This window comes from Poeciliopsis prolifica, unplaced genomic scaffold (assembly GCF_027474105.1).
Source record: "Poeciliopsis prolifica strain line A6 unplaced genomic scaffold, Auburn_PproV2 SCAFFOLD030, whole genome shotgun sequence".
NCBI classification, from domain to species: Eukaryota; Metazoa; Chordata; class Actinopteri; order Cyprinodontiformes; family Poeciliidae; genus Poeciliopsis; species Poeciliopsis prolifica.
In genome coordinates this window covers 2,111,346-2,130,320 of record NW_026562405.1, presented here as the reverse complement: position 1 = coordinate 2,130,320, position 18,975 = coordinate 2,111,346, and the positions used below count along the sequence as shown (strand labels likewise).

General features: G+C 35.7%; 1 protein-coding gene across 7 annotated transcripts in view; it reads left to right on the top strand.

The window, feature by feature from the left end:
* LOC129372762 (sushi, von Willebrand factor type A, EGF and pentraxin domain-containing protein 1-like) overlaps positions 1-18,975 on the top strand; it is an 86,863-nt gene that overhangs the window by 26,135 nt on the left and 41,753 nt on the right. For 3 of the 7 annotated variants that reach the window (XM_055050251.1, XM_055050254.1, XM_055050253.1), the window contains 13 exons: positions 5,190-5,369; positions 5,676-5,858; positions 6,160-6,342; positions 6,642-6,824; positions 7,130-7,312; positions 7,614-7,796; positions 8,860-9,045; positions 9,218-9,317; positions 11,516-11,586; positions 11,683-11,865; positions 13,301-13,486; positions 13,640-13,822; positions 14,207-14,392. In XM_055050251.1, coding sequence (XP_054906226.1) covers positions 5,190-5,369; positions 5,676-5,858; positions 6,160-6,342; positions 6,642-6,824; positions 7,130-7,312; positions 7,614-7,796; positions 8,860-9,045; positions 9,218-9,317; positions 11,516-11,586; positions 11,683-11,865; positions 13,301-13,486; positions 13,640-13,822; positions 14,207-14,392 — 2,190 coding nt within the window. Of the gene's footprint in view, positions 1-602; positions 818-2,155; positions 2,342-2,485; positions 2,586-5,019; positions 5,091-5,189; positions 5,370-5,675; positions 5,859-6,159; positions 6,343-6,641; positions 6,825-7,129; positions 7,313-7,613; positions 7,797-8,859; positions 9,046-9,217; positions 9,318-11,515; positions 11,587-11,682; positions 11,866-13,300; positions 13,487-13,639; positions 13,823-14,206; positions 14,393-18,975 lie in introns of those variants that run through there. The other 4 variants (XM_055050250.1, XM_055050255.1, XM_055050252.1 and 1 more) reach the window with 4 other exon arrangements.

The following is an 18,975-nucleotide window of genomic DNA, read 5'->3' as shown; positions in this document are numbered from 1 at the left end:
AAATGGAAAGGAAAAAAGTGCCAAGACTATTTTTACAGTAAGAGGAATTCATGTCTGCAGGAATAGTTTTCAGTTTCTTTGGGTGAATTGCTGAACTTATTTCTATAACGATAGTATGACACCAGCACGATATCTACCCTTACCAAAAAGATAAAATACGAATACAAATTTGTTGTGTACAAATATTTTGTAATGTTATTTACCTTTTTGGCAGTGGCTACCTTCTTTTCAATAACATGTTATAAAAGCATATTACTAAATTCTAATAACATAACTCACTGTATTCAAAGTTCATCAGTTACTCTCCTAATGCATAATTTGAAGGGAGATCTATCAAAGATCAGTTTATCAGTTTGTATTTGAAAACAAAGTGAAATACAAATGTCCAAAATTCCACTCAGGAGATTAGATAATTAATTAATTACAATGAATTAATAAATCAATTAATTACACAATGTCATTAAGCATGTAAATTGCTTCGTGGTTAGGATTCTTGTGAAAGTCGTTTGTTTGAATTAGTGAATTCCAAAACAGTAACTTATGTTGGGAAACCAAGACTTTTATTTTGAAAATTTTCAACCTCACCTCATTTCCCTCTAGTAACTAAAGAAAATGAATTGACTTCAATGGAAGGAGAATCATTTCCACCGTGAGGAGCGTCTCTACACACCACATTTCCATGACTAAAGTTGGACTGATGTAGAGGCAGCTTCATCCGGATGGTTTGTATTTCCTTCCACATCTATGGAGGGTTTAGTTGACATCGGCAGACAGAGAAAACTCCTTATCCTGTGCCTATTTATCGGGAACGTTGCAGGTCAGTACGTCACCGGCCAAACCGGCTTCAAAGATATAATATTGTACTAATTTTTGTTGTCACATATAAAAACATATTACGTTTTGTTTGATGTCAGGGTCACTTTGACTAATAAGAACACTTTTATTTAAAATAACCTTAACTTTAACAACTACCCGTCTAGCATTAAACGTTATGACAACGTCCACTTAACGTTGTCATAACGACGCAGAGCGTCAAATCAACAGCAAACGTCCATCAGACATTTATTAAGATTTGACAAAACATTTGCTGGACGTTCGCAGTTCGTCATATGATCTATAATGTCTACCGAGTCAAAAGTACTGATAAAAAACAATCTACTATAGATGTATGTACATAAGACAATAAAGTTTAGAAAAAAGTAATTGGTACAGAGCATCAATATCAATCCAAAAGGATTTGGAGACTTAAAAAGGAATTACTGACGTCAGCATTTAAAAACATGCAGTTAATATTGGACATATGGGTGGATTTAACATTAGCATTTCACTGCCCCCTCACTAGTTCTGTAATCAAATCCGTTTACAGAACCTGAAGCTCACTGCTACCATCTGCTGTTAGTTCCTACGCAAAATACTGAATCCATTTTTATATGAGCTTACATTTAAGTCTAGCAGGGAAATGGGGGCGGTAAAGTGTGAGTGTGTGACATCATGCTGCAAGGGATTTATAAAATGAAGCCCAGGTGCAAATTCAAACTGGAAGACTCTTCTAACCCCAACCGGTGCAGCATGCTCATCACCATTGATTAATCAACGCTGGTCCAAGATGCGTCACATCCAATCACCGCCCATATTCCAGCTGATAAGGACCATCATCCATGGCGTCTCCCGCTTCCAGCAGAGCTCAACCCACCTCCACCCCTTCACCTCCACTTGCTCAGCCATTCGGCCACATCCTTCATCGCCTCCACCACCACTGTCGGGTCCCGGGGGATAACGTTCCTCTCAGCATACGGAATGCTCATCCGAGCCCATCGGAAAGTTTGTGATAATTGATGTCCTCAGCTGGGGCCCCTGTGCCAAAGACTCTAATTTGTATATCAATAAACTCTTCTACTGGTTTCCCTTTACTCCGTCTGAGTCTCTCCAGATTGAAATAACATTGCAGTTCATTTAAGAATATTGTATACTGTGTATCGTGACATAGTAAAAATATATCAGGATATTAGATTTTTCTCATATGCCCCAGTCTTACTTCAACTAACATATTTTTCAACTTATGTTGGAGAGTCATTTTAAAATAACCAAAGTCACAATAACAGCTTTGCTTTTATGTGTCTTTGTGTCATTTTTCTTCATTTTTCTTTTCTCCTAGCTGATTGTAAAAAACCTACAAATAGAGTAGACATAGAGATCACAGAGGAATCTCTTAAAATAAAAAAATTCCCTGATGGTATTGTGATCAAGTATAAGTGCATACTTGGATATAATAAAGTAAGTGGCACTGGGAAGATGACCTGCGTCAATGGGAAGTGGACCAAGCCAGACATCACCTGCAGGCGTGAGTCCTGTCTAACTTGCAATTTACATCTGACAAAAACAGTTATCTAACATGCTTTACATTGTCATCTTCGCTCAAGATAATATCACACTGATGCCTGTTGTTCTTTTGTATTCTTATTTTTGTTGTATTTTTATATTAAAGCCATGGACTGTGGTCCCCCTGAACCACAACCACACATGATACTTGACACCAGGCAGGGGACTCTACTTGGTGCATCGGTTTTTATGTCTTGTGAAAAAGGGTATGTATGATTACAAATATTTAAATTAGTTTATCTGCTTCAATGACATTGTTTTGTCTCAGAAAATCAAGTGTATGTCTTGACTTGCAAGAACTCAAAACAATCTTTTCATGTCCGTCAGTCTGCTTGGCTCAGTTCAACTGAGGGCCAAAATTGCAACATTTGTTCCATTTTAACTGGTGTGGTTCGCTTTCACACTGTACTTTTTTAAACAATTCAAAGTAATTAAAAAACTTGTTCACCCCATTGACACAGAAATAGCGATGGAATATTTCTAATTTTGAAACAGAGTTTGCAAATGTGTTTGTTCCACCTGCGCTGACCCAACACAAACTGGCAACAGCATTGCTAAGCAGAAAACAGGAGAACAGCTACAAGTTCATTAAAATCACCACATATGGAAGTGCAGGCATCTCTGATGTGTTCATTTTTACCATAATACGGACCAACAAGGAATTGTGTAGTCTAAAAAGATGGATATTTCATGTATTTGGTTTGCACCAAGGCAAACTGTACGAGAATTAGTTTGAAAGCAGAGAACCTAAAAATAATTGTTCCAGATTTCACTTTAATCAAACTGAGACTAAGATTTTGAGGCCAATTTACTGCAAGTCAAGAGATCACCTAAAAAATTAGTCTCAGTCTCGTTGTTTGGTTCACACCAGGATTTGCATGACTGTATTCACAGCTCCATAAAAGGTCTGGACCAACAGGGGAAACAAACTTTGATCTGTTCAAACCAGACCAAATGTGTTAGGTATGAATGTGCCCGAAATCATGAGGGACACTAACATGTTCATTGCTGCAATACCAGTATTTATGTAATATGTAGCAATTAAATTTCATATAGATATATCCACACATTTAAAAATACAAACATTAGAGCCAGTAAAATTTGTACAAATATATGTCAAAATAAAATGTAACATTAACTGAGTTGAATTGAGTTTTATAAGGTTTATGGAGTTGTTTATATATATATTTTTTCAGATCTAAATTTTATAGAAATTTCTTGCGTTATGAGTTCAATTCAGTGCTTTTTTTATGTGTGAATATTCAGTAAAGAAAATCTGAGCTAATATCCTGATTTAAAATTCAAATATTTAATATATTATTAAAAATGACTACTTTTTTCACCATGAGTAAAACATACCTGATGAGGGAGTATGAATGACCTTTTTGCAATGGTTGCTAAAGACAGGTGGAATAGGTTGAAGGACTATTATTCTATCTCCAGTGCAATTTGCACATATTTTATGCAGTTGTTATGTGATTTATTATTAGAAGAGTTTACATTAAAAAGGTTTACAGTCAATGTTAATATTTCAAATAAGTCTGTTAATATTACCTATAATACAAACTTTGTTAAAAACATATTTTTCATAAGTGATTAGTCGTTGTGACAGCTGGAGATAGGCACCAGCACCAATCCCGACCCTGATGGGATAAGGGTGTAAGAAAAAAAATGGATGGACAAATAATTTTCTTATTTAATTTAAGAAAATTGCAATCCACAAATTAGTAATCAATTAGTAACATTTCTTGGATTAATTGATAGTGACACATCCACTACGAGGGGCTTTTTCACTCTCCTAACCTTCCATCAATCTGCTGCATGAAACAAAGCAACTTAGGAGCATGCTTTGTTCCTTCCTCCCAGTCTTTTTGTAAAGCTAATGCAAACATATTTGTAGTCTGAACAATAACCTAATGGCAGAAGAAAGAAGCCTACGCTGACATTTTGTCTGCAACAAACTGTTAAAATGCAGATATTTAACCAAATTGTTCTATTATGTGTTATTAATAAGCTCTTATAGGTAATCCTTTTTTTATTTTGTGAACTGCAGAAGAGGGTTGTTTTTTGTTTGTTTGTTTGTTTTATGAGTTGTTAGACATAATCTTTCTGTGAGTCAGTTATGTATTTTGTATTGTAAATCTAATGGCAGAAACTAGAAACCTGCCTTTAGTCATTTTATTTTGCATAAATATAAAAATGTATTCTTTATTTGCCAGTTTATTATTACTTTGCTTATGTAATTAGCTTTTTCCCTCCACTTTGACAGTGTTTATGTCTCACTCCATTACAATGCTGCATGAGAGAAGCAAGTTAACAGAACTATCCTGATTCTTGCTCTCTATGTTCAAGGATGCAACATCGGCAGCACGGAGAGATGTGCATCCATGTTGTGCAATTTTACGTTAAAGAAAACAAAAGTTTCTCTTTCATAAAAAAGATTATATAGCCATCACTATTTTGAGAAGAGAAGGATTTTTTGCATCCCATCAGAAAGCTATGATTCTGTGTGAAAAAGTAAATAGAAAATGTAAAATTAGCAGCATAATCTTTAATTATTAAATGTTATTCACCAGCTGAACTTTTCTTATGGTCAAACAAATTCTTTTAGTCTTCATTACTTCTTTTGACTTTATGCAGTTACAAGCTCTCTGGATGGAGCATAAAACGTTGCACCCACACAGGATGGTTTGGAGATGGACGTTGTGTATGTGAGTATTGTTCAGTATAAATTATTCTCTCCTTTTTTTCAGCTGAAGTAATTTGTGCCTGTAACAGCAACTTTCTTTTTCTTTTGCCAATTTTTTCAGATGTTACTTGTTCCATACCGAGTATAGGAAATGGCGCACATACTTGGACTAGTCACCGTAAACCAGAATATCGACAAAGTATAAATTTCACTTGTAACCCAGGATACAACTTGCATGGGAGTAAAACCATTACGTGCAATAGAAGAGGCAAATATGATCCTGAGCCACCAAAATGCATTGGTAAGTTCTTGTGCTTTATTTCAGAATCTATAGAAAATATGTTAGCTAAGACAACATACAAACAGTTTACAAATACACTTGTGAATAAAGTAAACCATGTTTCCACTATTTGTAAATTAGCTGATTGTCCAGCCTGTCATTTCACTACAGTATAAAACTGACAATGATCCATCCTGAGATGGAAACCTAACAACATCATGACTAACAGTTATTTTTTAGCTCTGTTCAATTATTCTCTTTTTTACTCAACTAAAGTATTTTGTACATTAAACAGCAATTTTCTTTTTCTTTTGCCAATTTGTCCAGCTGTAACTTGTCTCACACCGGATGAAGTGGAAAATGGCAGACATTCTTGGAATAATGTCCGTAAACCAGAATATCGACAAACCATACGTTTCACATGTAACACAGGATACAACTTGGTTGGGAATGAAACCATTAGGTGTACTGAAACTGGTGTTTATAATTCTCAGCCACCACGATGTGTCAGTAAGTTCTTGTGCTTTTATTCAGGCTTCATAGAAGATCAGTTAGCTGAGACAAGATACAAACATCTTGCAAATAACACAGATCGTCTTTCCACTACTTGTAAATTAGCTGATTGTCCAGCCTATTATTTCACCACAGTATGAAACTGACAATGATCCATTCTGAGATGGAAACCTAACAACATCATGACGAACAGTTATTTTTAGCTCTGTTCAGTTTAAATTATTCTCTTTTTTTTTCTCAATTAAAGTATTTTGTACCATAAACAGCTATTTTCTTTGTCTTTTTCCAATTTTTGCAGTTGTTACTTGTCCCAAACCGACCAGAGTGGAAAATGGCAGACATTCTTGGAATAATGATCTTGAACCAGAATATCGACAAACTATACGTTTCACATGTAACACAGGATACAACTTGGTTGGGAATGAAACCATTAGGTGTACTGAAACTGGTGGATATGATTCTCAGCCACCACGATGTGTCAGTAAGTAATTGTGCTTTTTTTCAGGTTTCATAGAATATCAGTTAGCTGAGACAAGATACAAAAAGCTTCCAAATAACACAAATCGTCTTTCCACTACTTTTAAATTAGCTCATTGTCCAGCCTATCATTTCACCACAGTATAAAACTGACAATGATCCATCCTGAGATGGAAACCTAACAACATTATGACTAACAGTTATTTTTAGCTCTGTTCAGTTTAAATTATTCTCTTTTTTTCTCAATTAAAGTATTTTGTACCTGAAACAGCAATTTTCTTTTTCTTTTTCCAATTTTTGCAGTTGTTACTTGTCCTAAACCGACCAGAGTGGAAAATGGCAGACATTCTTGGAATAATGTCCGTAAACCAGAATATCGACAAACTATACGTTTCACATGTAACACAGGATACAACTTGGTTGGGAATGAAATCATTGAGTGTACTGAAACTGGTGGATATGATTCTCAGCCACCACGATGTGTCAGTAAGTAATTGTGCTTTTTATGAGGCTTCATAGAAGATCAGTTAGCTGAGACAAGATACAAACAGCTTCCAAATAACACAAATCGTCTTTCCACTACTTGTAAATTAGCTCATTGTCCAGCCTACCATTTCACTACTGTATAAAACTGACAATGATCCATCCTGAGATGGAAACCTAACAACATCATGACTAACAGTTATTTTTAGCTCTGTTCAGTTTAAATTATTCTCTTTTTTTTCTCAATTAAAGTATTTTGTACCTTAAACAGCAATTTTCTTTCTTTTTTTTTTTTCCAATTTTTGCAGTTGTTACTTGTCCCAAACCGACCAGAGTGGAAAATGGCAGACATTCTTGGAATAATGTCCGTAAACCAGAATATCAAGAAACTGTATATTTCACATGTAACACAGGATACAACTTGGTTGGGAATAAAACCATTAGGTGTACTGAAACTGGTGGATATGATTCTCAGCCACCACGATGTGTCAGTAAGTAATTGTGCTTTTTTTCAGGCTTCATAGAAGATCAGTTAGCTGAGACAAGATACAAACAGCTTGCAAATAACATGAATCATCTTTCCACTACTTGTAAATTAGCTGATTGTCCAGCCTATCATTTCACTACTGTATAAAACTGACAATGATCCATCCTGAGATGGAAACCTGACAACATCATGACTAACAGTTTTTTTTTAGCTCTGTTCAGTTTAAATTATTCTCTTTTTTTTCTCAATTAAAGTATTTTGTACCTTAAACAGCAATTTTCTTTTTCTTTTTCCAATTTTTGCAGTTGTTACTTGTCCCAAACCGACCAGAGTGGAAAATGGCAGACATTCTTGGAATAATGTTCGTAAACCAGAATATCGAGAAACTGTACATTTCACATGTAACACAGGATACACCTTGTTTGGGAATGAAATCATTAGGTGTACTGAAACTGGTGGATATGATTCTCAGCCACCACGATGTGTCCGTAAGTTCTTGTGCTTTTTTCCAGGCTTCATAGAAGATCAGTTAGCTGAGACAAGATACAAAAAGCTTGCAAATAACACAAATCGTCTTTCCACTACTTGTAAATTAACTGATTGTCTAGCCTATCATTTCTCCACTGTACAAAACTGACAATGATCCATCCTGAGATGGAAACCTAACAACATCATGACTAACAGTTATTTTTTAATTTCTAACATGATCAAAAAAGTAAAAGATGCTTTTGTTCTTTATTAGTGTTCAGTATAAACAAATTATGAACACTATAACATTTATAGCTTTAGCTGGTTTGCAATGCACATTCCCAGATGGGCCATTCACAACATATTTTTCCATAAAAGAGACACTTAATTTTGTTCTTGCAGTGAAATTGTAAAAGAAGAAAAATTAGAATCTTTTGTTTCAATATTTTCATTGATGTGCCGAAACCCCCCGTACCCAAAAAAATATCCTGTGGTTTGTGGTTGTTTATATAATAGAGTTAAAAATCCCAACCACAATTCAAAGTTTATACAATACAAGCATAATCCAAAAATTTTTTATTATTCTGCTTATATTGTAATTTGTGACAAAATCACTGAAGTAAAATGATTATTTATATTAAACTCTATGAAAATTATTGCCCCATCCTTTGATAATATCTAAAAAAAAGCAACACATTGTAACATGATCAAAGTAATTTTAAGAACGGATGACAATACAAAGACAAAAAAAAAGTGGCTGGTGAAAAAGTCGATGAAATGTTTTCTTCACCAGCCACTGTGAGCAATGGAGAACATGCTAAATTTCCTTCCCTGATTCCCAGGACGTCCAGTTAGGTTCATAGCTGGTGAAGCACTGACTTAATCAGATTTATAAATACAGACACCTTGCATGCCATTGTTTACTTACAGAAACATTTGACACTTTTTTGTGTTCAAACATAAGCTTCAACTAGTTAGTTTCTCAAACATATTTTTTTGAATAATTTTTAAATTACCAAATACCACAACAACAGCTTTGCATTTATGTGTGTGTGATTTTTCTTTATTTTTATTTTCTCCTAGCTGACTGTTCCAAACCTCAACATATAGAGAACACAGTTCTCTCTGCTGAATCCCTCCGAAAAAGCATTTTTCCAAGTGGTACTGTGATCAAATATCAGTGCATAATTGGATATGATCAAATAAGTGGCACTGGGATCATTAGATGTGTCAATGGGAAGTGGACCAAGCCAGATATCATCTGCAAGAGTGAGTCTTGTTTAACTTGCATTTTACATCTAACAAACAGTCATCCATCATGCCTTTCATGGTCATCTTGGCACTATGTAATCCTACAATAATGTCTACTTTTCTTTTTTTTTTTTTTTTTTTTTTTTCTTGTTGTTGTTTGTTTTGTTTTTGTTGTTTCTTTATATCAAAGAGAAAAACTGTGGTCTCCCAGAAGCAAAACAGCACATGGTATTTGATACCAGCCAGGGTACTCTATTTGGTGCTGTGGTTACAGTAACCTGTGAAGAAGGGTATGTATGATTCCAAGTATTTAAATTCCATTATTATCTGCTTAAATGTCATTGTGTTATCTCAGAAAATTAAGTGTATGTGGTGACTTGCAGTAACTCAATTAAGGGTGTTTTCACACCTGATAGTCCAGTCGACTCAGTTCAATTGGGGACTGAAGACTGAAATTACAACATGTGTTACATTTTAGCTGGTATGGTTCACTTTCACACTGCAAGGTGTTAAACAATCCAAAGTAATTGAAAAATCCTTGTCACCTACTCGCCTTTGGTGGTGTGGCAGTTCCATCAAGATCTACTGAAGAAAATAACATAAAAAACTTAAAAGAAGACACGAGTGTGACTTTCTTCTTCACACAACATAAACAACCATGCACACACACACACAGCTAGGGAAAATTTAGAGAGACCAATTTACCTGAAAGTTGTTTTTGGTCTGTGGGAGGAAGCCGTAGAACCAGGTGAGAACCCATGCATGTACATTGAGAAAATGCAAACTTATGCAGAAAGACGCCATGCTGGGAATTGAACGCAGGACCTTCTTGCTACAAGGCAACATTGCTACCAACTGCTCCACTGTGCAGCCCCTATGAAACTCTCTTTTAAAAAAAATTACATATCCAGCATTATTTTTGTTTGTTATTGTGCTTGTATTGTTCTGTGGGAGCAGTAATGAGAAAATGGAAGACATTCAAGATTATTGATAATACCGCTTGATTAGGGATCCAAGAAGGATCTCACTCCATGCATCAAAAATTCCAGATGAAAAATGGTAAATGGGCTGAACATCTACAGCTTTTCCAATCATTTTGACCACTTAAAGCGCTTTACATTAGAGTTACATTCAGCCATTTGCATTCATAAATGCTCACACATTTGTAAACCGATACACAAACTGGAAAGCAATTTGTCAGTTATGTGCCTTGCCCAGGAGCACACCAACATGTGGCAAGAGGAAGCTGGAATTAAACCTACCACCTTCCAGTGACAAGATGACTGCTCTACCTCCAGATTCACCCCGAAAAAAACAGGGAGGGGGCAGAATGACCTGCAGAATGATGGGACTATGTTGCATACACCGAGAAAAAAACATATTTTTCATATTTGATTGATTGTTGTGACAGCTGGAGATAGGCACCAGTACCCTTCCCGACCCCGATGGGATAAGGGTGTAAGAAAAAAAAATGGATGGATGGATTAATGGTGGTATTATTTATTTAAGAATATTGCAATCCATATATCAGTAATCAATTAGTAACTCTTTTCTTGGATTAATTGATAGTGCCACATCCACTACGAGGGTCTTTTTCACTCTCCTAACCTTCCATCTGTCTGCTGCATGAAAAAAAAGCAACTTAGGAGCATGCTTTGTTCCTTCCTCCCAGTCTTCATGTAAAGCTGATGCAAACATATTTTTAGTCTGAACAATGACCTAATGGCAGAAGATAGAAGCCTATGTTGACATTTTGTCTGAAACACACTGTTAAAATGCAGATATTTAACCAAATTGTTCTATTATGTGTTATGAATTAGCTCTTATAGGTAGCCCTTTAATCTTTTGTGAACTGCAGAAGAGAGTTTTTTTTGTTTTTTTGATTTATGAGAAGTTAGACATAACTTTTTTGTGAGTCAGTTATGTATTTCGTAAAGGTTGTTAAACAAATGGCAAAAACTAAAAAGCTGCCTTTAATTATTTTTTTTTTCAGTTATCTATCAAAATGTATTCTTTATTTGCCAGTTTATTATTGTTTTGGTTTAATAATTAGCTTTTTTCCTTCACTTTATGACATTGAGCAACATGTGTTATGTTTTGTCTCACTCCATTACAATGCTGCATGAGAGAAGCAAATTAACAGAACTATCATGATTCTTTCTATCTATGTAAAATGGTGCAACAAAGGCAGCATGGAGAGATGTGCATCTATTCTGTGCAATTTTACTTTAAAGCAAAACAAAAGTTTTTCTTTCATAAAAAAGATGATATAGCCATCGCTATTTTGAGAAGGAATATAGCCTGCTATCTCCTTAAAGGTTGGGTTTTTGCATTCCATCAGCAAACTATGACTCTGTGTGAAAGAGTAAATATAAAATATAAAATTAGTAGCATTATCTTTAATTATTAAATGCTATTCATCAGCTGAACTCTTCTTATTGTCAAATAGATACTAACAGTCTTTATGAATTCTTTTGATTTTATGCAGTTTCCGGCTCAATGGATCGCGTTTCAAACATTGTCTTGACACAGGATGGTTTGGAACTGCAAATTGTGAAGGTAAATGTTGTTCAGTTTAAATTCTTCTCTTTTTTTCAACTAAAGTATTTTGTACCTGAAAAAGCTATTTTCTTTTTCTTTTGCCAATTTTTGCAGTTGTTACTTGTCCCAAACCGACCAGAGTGGAAAATGGCAGACATTCTTGGAATAATGATCTTGAACCAGAATATCGACAAACTATACGTTTCACATGTAACACAGGATACACCTTGTTTGGGAATGAAACCATTAGGTGTACTGTAACTGGTGTATATGATTCTCAGCCACCACGATGTGTCCGTAAGTTCTTGTGCTTTTTATTCAGGCTTCATAGAAGATCAGTTAGCTGAGACAAGATACAAAAAGCTTCCAAATAACACAAATCTTCTTTCCAGTACTTGTAAATTAGCTCATTGTCCAGCCTATCATTTCACCACAGTATAAAACTGACAATGATCCATCCTGAGATGAAAACCTAACAACATGATTAACGGTTATTTTTTAATTTATCTCATAGGTTTTTGTCAAGTGTCATTAAATTTCTAACATGATCAAAAAAGTAAAAGATGCTTTTGTTCTTTTTGGGGTGACTGTGGCTGTGTGGCAGAGTTGTCGTCTTGCAATCGGAAGGTTGTAGGTTCGATTCCAGCTTCCTCCTGCCATATGTCGATGTTCCTCTGGGCAAGGCACTTAACCCCAAAATGCCTACCGGTCTGCGTATCGGTGTGTGAATGGGTGAATGTGACACTAGTATAAAGCGCTTTGATTGGTCAAAATGACTGGAAAAGTGCTATATAAATTCAGTCCATTTTACCATTTATTGTTTTTTTGAATGGGGACAAGTGTTAAGTATAAACAAATTATGAACACTATAACATTTATAACTTTAGCTGTTTTGCAATGCACATTCCCAAATGAGCCATTCACAACATATTTTTCCATAAAAGAGACAATTACTTTCGATCTTGCAGTGAAATTGTAAAAGAGGAAAAGTTAGAATCTTTTGTTGCAATATTTTCATTGATGTGCTGAAACCCCCCGTACCCAAAAAAATATCCTGTGGTTTGTGGTTGTTTATATAATAGAGTTAAAAATCCCAACCACAATTCAAAGTTTATACAATACAAGCATAATCCAAAAATGTATTATATTTAGCTTATTTTGTACTTTGTGACAAAATCACTGAAATAAAATGTATATTTATATTAAGTTGTATGAAAATTATTGCCCCATCTTTTGACAATGAGCATTAAATATATGTTAAAACTCCCTGACAATTTGGCTATAAATATCTAAAAAAAGCAACACATTGTAACATGATCAAAGTAATTTTAAGAACGGATGACAATACAAAGACAAAAAAAAAGTGGCTGGTGAAAAAATCGATGAAATGTTTTATTCACCAGCCACTGTGAGCAATGGAGAACATGCTAAATTTCCTTCCCTGATTCCCAGGACGTCCAGTTAGGTTCATAGCTTGTGAGGCATTGACTTAATCAGATTTATAAATACAGACACCTTGCATGCCATTGTTTACATACAGAAATTTTGCGCTTACGCAAACATCATGTCCAAACATTTGACACTTTTTTGTGTTCAAATATAAGCTTCAACTAATTTGTTTTTTAAACATATTTTTTAGAATATGTTTTTAAATAACCAAATGCCACAACAACAACTTTGCTTTTATGTGTGTGTTTGTGTGTGATTTTTCTTCATTTTTATTTTCTCCTAGCTGACTGTTCCAATCCTCAACATGTACAGAACACAGTTCTCTCTGCTGAGTCCCTCCTAAAAAGTATTTTTCCAAGTGGTACTGTGATCAAATATCAGTGCATAATTGGATATAATAAAATAAGTGGCACTGGGATCATTAGATGTGTCAATGGGAAGTGGACCAAGCCAGATATCATCTGCAAACGTGAGTCTTGTTTAACTTGCATTTTACATCTAACAAACAGACTGCAAATTGTGAAGGTAAATGTTTTTCAGTTTAAATTCTTCTCTTTTTTTTCAACTAAAGTATTTTGTACCTGTAACAGCAATTTTCTTTTTCTTTTGCCAATTTTTGCAGTTGTTACTTGTCCCAAACCGACCAGAGTGGAAAATGGCAGACATTCTTGGAATAATGATCTTGAACCAGAATATCGACAAACTATACGTTTCACATGTAACACAGGATACACCTTGTTTGGGAATGAAACCATTAGGTGTACTGAAACTGGTGGATATGATTCTCAGTCACCACGATGTGTCCGTAAGTTCTTGTGTTTTTATTCAGGCTTCATAAGATAACCTAACATCATGACCAATGGTTATTTTTTAATTTATCTCATAGGTTTTTGTCAAATGTCATTAAATTTCTAACATGATTAAAAAAGTAAAAGATGCTTTTTTCTGTATTGTTTTTTTGAATGGGGACAAGTGTTAAGTATAAACAAATTATGAACACTGTAACATTTATAGCTTTAGCTGATTTGCAATGCATGTTCCCAGATGGGCCATTCACAACATATTTTTCCATAAAAGAGACACTTACGATTTGTGTTATCTGCAAACGTTTTTATACATACATAATAGCTTTGCTTTTATGTGTGTATGTGTTTGTGTGTGATTTTTCTTTATTTTTATTTTCTCCTAGCTGACTGTTCCAAACCTCAACATGTACAGAACACAGTTCTCTCTGCTGAGTCCCTCCGAAAAAGGATTTTTCCAAGTGGTACTGTGATCAAATATGAATGCATGAAGGGGTGTGATCAAATAGGTGGCACTGGAATCATTAGATGTGTCAATGGGAAGTGGACCAAGCAAGATATCATCTGCAAGAGTGAGTCTTGTTTAACTTGCATTTTACATCTAACCAACAGTCATCCATCATGCCTTTCATGGTCATCTTGGCTCTTTGTAATCCTACAATAATGTCTACTTTTTTAAATTTTTTTTGGTTGTTTGTTTTGTTTTTGTTGTTTCTTTATATCAAAGGGTCAGACTGTGGTGTCCCAGAAGCAACACCGCACATGTCATTTGATACCAGCCACGGTACTATAATTGGTGCAATGGCTACAGTAATCTGTGAAGACGGGTGTGTATGATTCCAAGTATTCAAATTCCATTATAATCTGCTAAAATGTCATTGTGTTATCTCAGAAAATTAAGTGTATGTGGTGACTTGCAGTAATTCCACTAAGGGTGTTTTCACACCTGATAGTCCAGTCGACTCAGTTCAATTGGGGACTGAAGACTGAAATTACAACATGTGTTACATTTTATCTGGTATGGTTCACTTTCACACTGCAAGGTGTTAAACAATCCAAAGTAATTGAAAAATCCTGCTCACCTACTCGCCTTTGGTGGTGTGGCAGTTGCATCAGCTACTGAAGAAAATAACATGAAAAGCTTAAAAGAAGACACAAATGTGACTTTCTTCTTCACACAACATAAACAGCCATGCACACACACACAGCTAGGGAGAATTTAGAGAGACCAATTTACCTGAACGTTGTTTTTGGTCTGTGGGAGGAAGCTGTAGAACCCGGTGAGAAACCATGCATGTACATTGAGAAAATGCAAACTCCGTGCAGAAAGACGCCGAACTGGGAATTGAACCCAGGACCTTCTTGCTGAAAGGCAACATAGCTACCAACTGCTCCACTGTGCAGCCCCTATGAAACTCTCTTTGAAAAAAAATTACATAGCCAGCATTATTTTTGTTTGTTATTGTGCTTGTATTGTTCTGTGGGAGCAGTAATGAGAAAATGGAAGACATTCAAGACTACTGATAATACCGCTTGATTAGGGATCCAAGAAGGATCTCACTCCATGCATCAAAAATTTCAGATGGAAAATGGTAAATGGGCTGAACATATACAGCTTTTCCAATCATTTTGACCACTTAAAGCGCTTTACATTAGAGTTACATTCACCCATTTGCATTCATAAATGCTCACACATTTGTAAACCGATACACAGACTGGAAAGCAATTTGTCAGTTATGTGCCTTGCCCAGGAGCACACCAACATGTGGCAGGGGATGCTGGACTTTAACCTTCCACCTTCCTATCACAGATGACTGCTCTACCTCCAGACTCACAGTCACCCAAAAGAAAATGGAGGTGGGGCAGAATGACCTGCAGAAGGTTGGGTCTAACGCAACAAAGGCTACTCTCAGTAACACACTAGACCACCAGGTACTCAGATCCTGCAGAGTCAAACGTTCCCCTGCTTAAGAAAGTACATATCCTGGCCCATCTGAAGATTACTAGAGAGCATTTGGATGTTCCACAACAGCATTGGGAGAATGTCACATGGTCAGATGAAACCAAAGTTGAACAGTTTGGTATAAATTTGATTTGTGTTTGGAGGAGAGTGAATGCTGAGTTGCATCCAAAGAACACTATACCTGCTGTGAAGCAACTGCAAGCGTGAGTCTTGTTTAACTTGCATTTTACATCTTACAAACAGTCATCCATCATGCCTTTCATGGTCATCTTGGCTTTATGTAATCCTAAAATAATGTCTACTTTTTTTTGGGGGGGGGTTGTTTGTTTTGTTTTTGTTGTTTCTTTATATCAAAGGGTCAGACTGTGGTGTCCCAGAAACAAAACCGCACATGTCATTTGAAACCGAAGAGGGTACTATAATTGGTGCAATGGCTACAGTAATCTGTGAAGACGGGTATGTGTGATTCCAATAATTCAAATTCCATTATTATCTGCTTAAATGTCATTGTGTTATCTCAGAAAATTAAGTGTATGCTTTGACTTGCATTAACTCCACTAAGGGTGTTTTCACACCTGCTAGTCCAGTGACTCAGTTCAATTGGGGACTGAAGACTGAAATTACAACATTTGTTACATTTTAGCTGGTATGGTTCACTTTCACACTGCAAGGTGTTAAACAATCTAAAGTAATTGAAAAATCCACTAGACCACCAGGTACTCAGATCCTGCAGAGTCAAACGTTCCCCTGCTTAAGAAAGTACATATTCTGGCCCATCTGGAGATTACTAGAGAGCATTTGGATGTTACACAACAGCATCGGGAGAATGTCACATGGTCAGATGAAACCAAAGTAGAACAGTTTGGTATAAACTTGAGTTGTGTTTGGAGGAGAGTGAATGCTGAGTTGCATCCAAAGAACACTATACCTGCTGTGAAGCATGGGGATGGCAACGTCATGCTTTGAAGCTGTTTCTCTGCAACTGGACAAGGATGACTGATCTTTGTATATGAAAGAATGAATGGGACCCTGTATCATGAGATACTTCTTCCATCAGAAGTTTTGCAAGATGAAACATAGGCTGATCTTTCAGCATGACAGTGATCCCAAACACATGGCCAGGGAAACAAAGGGGTAGCTTCGTAAGAAGCATTTCTATCTGCAGATCTCAACCTCATAGCAAACCATTGAAGGGAGTTGAAAGTCTGTGTTGCCCAGCGAGAGCCCCAAAACATTCCTGCTCTAGAGGAGATATGCATGGAAGAATGGGCCAATATATCAGCAACAGTGTGTGAAAACTCCCTTACAACATTGATATAAAGATTTTAAATAACCAACACATTATGACCTGATTTAAGTCATTTTAAACTATTTCTGAGGCTTTTAAACTGTAGTACTCCATGAGAGACACTTACATCCAATGTAGAAAAATGGAATGTGATGTAGGTTCTCTGAAATAGCTCAGCGATGATGTTGCACACAGGGAGAAAAAGTTGCTGGTGAAATGTTTGTGTGGATTAGTAAAATTTGAGATTAAATAGAAAATTGATAGAGTTGAACTGAGTAATGAGCTGTTTATACATTTTTTCACAGCAGCGTTTTATACAAATTTCTTGCTTCATGATTTCAGTTCAGTTGTTTTTATATGTGAATGTTCAGTAAAAATAAATCTGAGTTAATGAACTGAGTTACATTCCTGATATTTAAGACATAAAATGACTACTTTCTTCACCCTTAATGGAGCATACCTTGTGTAAGAGTGGTAACTTCACTGTTTCTCAAGGGTGCTAAAGGTAGGTGAACTCAGCTGAGGAACTATTATTTTATCTCCAGTGCCATTCTACCAGTTGTTATGTAATTTCTTGTTATAAGAGCTGAGGTTAGTTTGTAATTATTTATAGTCCATGTAAGTCTATCAATATTAATACAATAATATTTAAAAACTTATGTTTCATGTGTTGTTATTATTTCGACTACAGTATTTTATTTCAGAAAATTCCGATCCACACATCTATAATCATATAGTAACTCTTTTCTTGTATTGATTGATGCTGCCACAGCCACCACTGAGAGGTTTTTCACTCTCCTTCCATCTAACTGCTGCATGAGAAAAGCAACTTATTTATGTTGTCTACCCTATTTTCATATAATGCTGATCAAAACAAAGGAATCTTGCGCTCTTTTTTTTGACAGAAAATTTGTTAAAACGTTGATATTACCTCAAATTTTCCTATTTTGTGTTATTAATTAGCACTTATGGTAATCCTTTATTCTTTTGCAGCGTTTCCCCCAGTGTATTATAAGTTGTGCGGTTTGCCAGGCTTTACTTTTTCTCATTTTAATTGTATTTTTTTGATTTGTTGCTTTTAAGACTATTGCTGTTGGTGTAAATAGCATTTCACTGGTGATATCTTCCTGTAACATTTCATATTTTTAAATTTTCTGTCAGCTTAACATCCTCTGACACAAAAACACAATTGACCGCCTGGGTGCCCCTACCACTGGGCTCTGACGTTTTCTGGTGGAAACCCTGCTTTGTCAACTGCAGAAGTGTTTTTTTATTAGTTTTTTCCTCCCCTTTATGACATTGAGCAACATGCTATAAGTAGGTGTGTGTATGTGCTGTACAATTATTCTTTAAAACAGAAACCTTACTCTGTTATAAAATTTATATAGCCATTGTTAGTTTGGGAAGAAATATAGCCTACATCCTTGTTACAACCCCCCCCAAGACCAATAAGGGTAAAATCTGGCGCTGGTTGTAACAAAAAACAAACAGTTGTCTGTAGCAAAATGTGGATAATTTATTTACAGTGCAGGTAAGTCAACTAAAACAAAGAACAGAACACAGGGAAGTATTTATCTTCAGGGTCTCCAAGGCCAAAATAACAAACAAACACCCCCCTCTGTCTAGCTAAGAAATTAAAAAGAACTTTCTAATGGTAAATAGAAGAAAAGAAAGGACAAAACCTGAACTCCCTGGCTAGCCATCAAAACAGGAGAAAAATGGTTGAACACAAATGGCAGAGAACCCCTACCAGCTTCCACTGTGAAAAAAAACACCAAAACAGGTCTTGGTTAACACATTTCAAAGGCTCACAGCCAAAATCACTCAGTCACCAGTCAAAGTGTCAGATCAGGTCAAGGCCCAAACAAGAAGGGATCCAACACTGGTTGTATGAAGCTCTTTAT